Source organism: Lolium rigidum, chromosome 7 (genome assembly GCF_022539505.1).
Source record: "Lolium rigidum isolate FL_2022 chromosome 7, APGP_CSIRO_Lrig_0.1, whole genome shotgun sequence".
NCBI classification, from domain to species: domain Eukaryota; kingdom Viridiplantae; phylum Streptophyta; class Magnoliopsida; order Poales; family Poaceae; genus Lolium; species Lolium rigidum.
In genome coordinates this window covers 78,402,993-78,407,789 of record NC_061514.1, presented here as the reverse complement: position 1 = coordinate 78,407,789, position 4,797 = coordinate 78,402,993, and the positions used below count along the sequence as shown (strand labels likewise).

The 4,797-nt window shown below is 53.4% G+C and overlaps 1 protein-coding gene across 1 annotated transcript; it reads right to left on the bottom strand.

The window, feature by feature from the left end:
• Nucleotides 1-609: 609 nt before the first annotated feature.
• LOC124669921 (BTB/POZ and MATH domain-containing protein 1-like) lies at nucleotides 610-1,698 on the bottom strand. Its single transcript, XM_047206456.1, has one exon. It carries the CDS (start codon nucleotides 1,696-1,698, stop codon nucleotides 610-612), a length of 1,089 nt encoding a protein of 362 aa, XP_047062412.1.
• Nucleotides 1,699-4,797: the final 3,099 nt, after the last annotated feature.

Sequence of the window (4,797 nt, the reverse complement as noted above, 5' to 3'; positions counted from 1 at the left end):
AGGCCCATATCACACCCCAACAACCACGATCCATGAACAGAAGACCAAATGAACATATTATGATTCTACCTGCGCAGATCTCGTCCTTTGTGACAAGTACCTTTCAAATGGCCCATAAGTCTGATGATTATTTAATCCATCTTTGTTGGGTCAACCAATCATGTAGGGAAACCAATTCTACTTAGCTTTGCTTTAACTAAAATCTTGGACTTATCCTTCGCCCGCAAGTGTATCACTGCATTAGCTCATACATTCTCAAAAGTAACTGATAAAAACTCAAAAGTTTCTCTGGTTAAATAAAGAGAAATCAAGGAGAGCAGACGTAAGTTAGAGAAAACTAGAAGATTGGAATACAAAAAACTAGTGAAGATTCATAATTTCATTTGATAGGATGAGCCAATCACTACATGTAAGGCATAGACTCATTCTCAACCGAAAGCCACAAAAGGAGCTCCAAGTGATGTCTGAATACTGAAGGGCATGGCAAGCCTTGGGTACTCTTACAATAGATCTCTAGAAAGTGAAAGTTCAAAGGATAAGACTAGTTTATCTCAGGTGCCACAAGTCAATTAAGCTAAACTATTCTAAATTTTACCCGGGATGAGCATACTAGATTCTGCGGGACTTGGTTACTCTCTCATAGATATCTACTAAGACAGCAGGGCATGATCTTTTCAGGTGCGCATACCCTTGGGTTGCCACCACATCATCCATTCTGTTTGAAGAGGTGACAAATTCAACACAAGCATCTTTTAGCCTGATGCACTGATGCTGATCAGCTAGAGCTAACATGGTCGCAACAGACTCAACTTCAAGACTTTTGCAAAGAGTGCCTTCACATATCATCTTCAACCTTTCAATTGCATAGCGATCAGCAGCCACTAGCAAGTGCTTAACCATTTCTTTATGGTCATCATCATCATGAACATCTTCCATGGAAGGCAACGAATCCGTGTAGATGAAGTGCAGCAATGCCTTGAAAACAGCAGGCTGGATGTCTTGGACAGTTATCTTCTGGCTCGTGTTGTCTCTCATCGGCCCATAGAGCTCTGCCTTGAAGACCGGCGACCGCATAGCAAGCACAATCTTGTGCGCAATGAAAACCTCCCCTTTAACCTTGAATGTCACATCTGCTTCCTCTCCCGTCTCTAGCAATTTTTCTAGGTTATCAGACAAGTTTGATGGTGGCATCTGGACCTCCACAGGTTGGTCAACAAGTGGCTCCTTGATGACAGTTAGGTCGCACTCAATCAAGAGGCAGTCATCCTGTAGTAGAGCAGACTTTTCCAGGTCGCTTTTCTTCATGATCCCCATGGCAAATGTGTCCTTACTAGGGTCGAGAGAACTAAGCACCAGCGGCGATTCCAAGCAGTAGTTGAGCGATGAAGACAGCCCAGTGGCCCTGTTGATGAGCCTCAAGTCGAAGAGCACCGGCACATCTTCAGCGCGCTTGCTCAGGAGCTCGAGGGATACTGAGAGGTAGTCCTTGTTGATGTCAACCATCGGAATTCCGTTAGGGCAGTAGCGGACGCACCATTCGTGCCCGCCAACGGAGAAGCGGGGTGACTGGATGAATTTGCCGGCGCGCATGCCCTTGTGCAGGCTGTACCCAACGATCTCGAACGCGAGCGTGGCCCGCGCCGTCGCGGGGGTGCATCTCGACGCCATCCTTTCTACTGGCGCGTGGGATCCTGCCATTGTGAAAGTTCTGTGGTGGGATCTGGGATGGGATGTGGACCTGTGGCGGCGATGGGGCGGCGATGGGAGAGCTGAAGGAGGGGAAAGCGTCGAGCGGTAGGGAATCGAATGGCGGCGGCGCGGCGGAAGGTGGGCCGGCGGCGCGGCGGAAGGTGGGCCGGCGGCGCGGTGGGAGGTCGGCCGGCGGCGATCGGACGCGAGCCAAGGGTTTGGGCGAGCGTCGATTTGGGGACGAAGTTGCAGATAAAAATCTCTGTCTGCCGCCGCTATGTTCCGCGGTCCCACGCAGAAGCTAGGGCCCCTCCATGCCTTAAAAGGCCTAAAAGGCTAAAACAGATAGCGGCCCAAGGAGCCGCGCCCGTGTCTCATCGCAGACTCATGGGGCGCGTTTTGTAAGCTGTGAGCCCGTTGGCTCGTATCGGGCCCAGCCAAAACCGGCCGTTTGGTTGCTTCCAAGAGGTTCGCGTTGTGGCTTAACCGGTTCTCAAAGCACCCTGTGACAGGCCCTGGAGGAATGCCTGAATTGGCAGTTTTCAGCGGGTCTGTCCCGTTGTCATGCCATTTTGCATGCCGGTGTGCAACGGTTGCACGCGTGGAGAAGCGCGGGAGACGCCGCGTTGTCTTGGTCCTCGCTCCCCACTTCCAGGCACTGGTTCCCTCCTTCTCTCTCCTCATTCACTCCTGTCACTGACAGTCACCGCTCTGTCGCATCAACCGCCACCATGGCCTCCTTGCCTCCTCTGCCGCCTTCCTCTCCACCGCCGATGAATCCAGCCGTCCGGCCGACGGCCACGAGGTCCAACGAGGCGCTCCTGCGCCTCATCCGCGAGTACGAGGCCGGAGGCCGCGACTCGGCGGCGCAGATCGATGTCGGTCGCGTGCCGGTGTTGAATCGGCCGTCGCCATTCGCGAGCACGAGGCCGGCCGGCGTGGCAACTCGCAGTGCCGCCGTCCTCGCTCTTCAAGCCGCCGGGATTCGACTAGCGGATCCCTCGACAACGGGGGTTTTTGCCCCCTCCCCAGTAGGGTTTTCAACGGCGAGGGTGGCCACAATGGCGGCAGGTGCACCGGGCTCCAGCAGGGATATGGAGCCCCCGCCTGGGTTCACGTCGACCCCGATGCAGGCGCCGATGCCTTGGGCATGCCGCGTCCGCCTGCACCCAATGGCGCGTGATACGTCTCAGACGTATCGATAATTTCTTATGTTCCATGCTACTTTATTGATGATACCTACATGTTTTATACACATTATATGTCATATTTATGCGTTTTCCGGAACTAACCTATTGACGAGATGCCGAAGTGCCAGTTCCTGTTTTCTGCTGTTTTTGGTTTCAGAAATCCTAGTAACGAAATATTCTCGGAATTGGACGAAATCAACGCCCAGGTTCCTATTTTGCCCGGAAGCATCCAGAACACCCGAGAGCCGCCAGAGGGGGCCACACAGGCCCCAGATGATAGGCCGGCGCGGCCCACCCCCTGGCCGCGCCGCCTTATGGTGTCGTCGCCCCTTCGACCTTCTGACGCTGCCCTTTCGCCTATATAAAGCCCCTCCGTCGAAAACCCTTACGGAATAAGCCACGGTACGAGAAAAGTTCCAGAGCCGCCGCCATCGCGAAGCCAAGATCTGGGGGACAGGAGTCTCTGTCCCGGCACGCCGCCGGGACGGGGAAGTGCCCCGGAAGGCTTCTCCATCGACACCGCCGCCATCTCCACCGCCATCTTCATCACCGCTGCTCGCTCCCATGAGGAGGGAGTAGTTCTCCATTGAGCCTCGGGGTTGTACCGGTAGCTATGTGGTTCATCTCTCTCCTATGTACTTCAATACAATAATCTCATGAGCTGCCTTACATGATTGAGATTCATATGATGATGCTTGTAATCTAGATGTCATTGTGCTAGTCAAGTGAGTTTTACTTATGTGATCTCCGGAGACTCCTTGTCCCACTGATGCGCGTAAATGTACACGTCCGTTGGGAACCCCAAGAGGAAGGTATGATGCGCACAGTGGCAAGTTTTCCCTCAGAAAGAAACCAAGGTTTAATCGAACCAGGAGGTGTTGGGGGGATGACCTCCGGTATGCCAAGGGTGTGCCATACCGGATGGTCTAACCCTTCAAGATACCGGTTTAATGTTCATGCCGGAATAAGAAAATAGAGTTTGGCTAAGTGAAGCTAGGCTGGTATCCCCAAGAGGGGTATACCGGAACCAGGAAGGAAAGATACCGGCGCACCGGAAGGAGGAACATGCCGGCTGACTGGTCAAAGATTCCGTCAGGAGTTAAAGGACAAGGATGAGCTAAGCAAAGTAGCTTTAAACGAAGACTAGAAGACAAGGAGGAGGATGACGGTCAAAGAAGCCGGAGGACGTCATCCTTCATGTTTAAAGAAGTCCCCGGCGTCATCTGTGATTAAAGTAGCTTTATAAAGTATCTTTGTAAAGTAGTTTGTCTAGTCAAAGATCCCATTAGGGTTTCTTGTTCTGTAAGCCACCCTCTCCCCTATATAAGGAGAGGGGGCAGCCTCTTTCATACGCGCGATCAACAGAAGAGAGAACAACCTGTAACCTGTCTTGAGATCAATGAACATGGTGATCTAGAGCGAGTTCGTCCTTGTGTCTTTCTTCTTCTACCCCTGGTCTTGGCCGGGTTCTTGAGGAAAGCATCCGGAAGTTCGTCCTTCTAGTCACAAACCCTCCCCCGAATCCTCTAGCGTCCATTCGGCCCCAAGATAAGCCATCCCATGGCATCTGCTCGTTCGCCACGACGACAGTTGGCGCCCACCGTGGGGCATGAAGTGGCGCTTGCTGGAGTTCATATTCGGGCGGGCATCCTCGACATCAACGGCGAGCGTACGGTGTCCGCGCTCGTGGAACGCATCTACAACATGAACTTCATCAACGACAATGCGGGCTGCTTCGCCAACGGCGGCAAGTTCCCGCAGAACGGTCGCACCATCGAGTTCGGCAGCATCCGCGTCTACCTCGGCACCGTCCCTGTGCGCCAGCGCCTCTCGCCGGTGCTGGTGGCGCCGGATCCGCCAAGATGGCTGTGTGCTAGCCGCGCCGCCGGCAGCGTGGAGGTCATGATGGCTGGTGCAG

Bases quoted from the DNA above. Each gene is read 5' to 3' on its own strand.
- LOC124669921 (XM_047206456.1), bottom strand. From the start codon at position 1,698: ATGGCAGGATCCCACGCGCCAGTAGAAAGGATGGCGTCGAGATGCACC.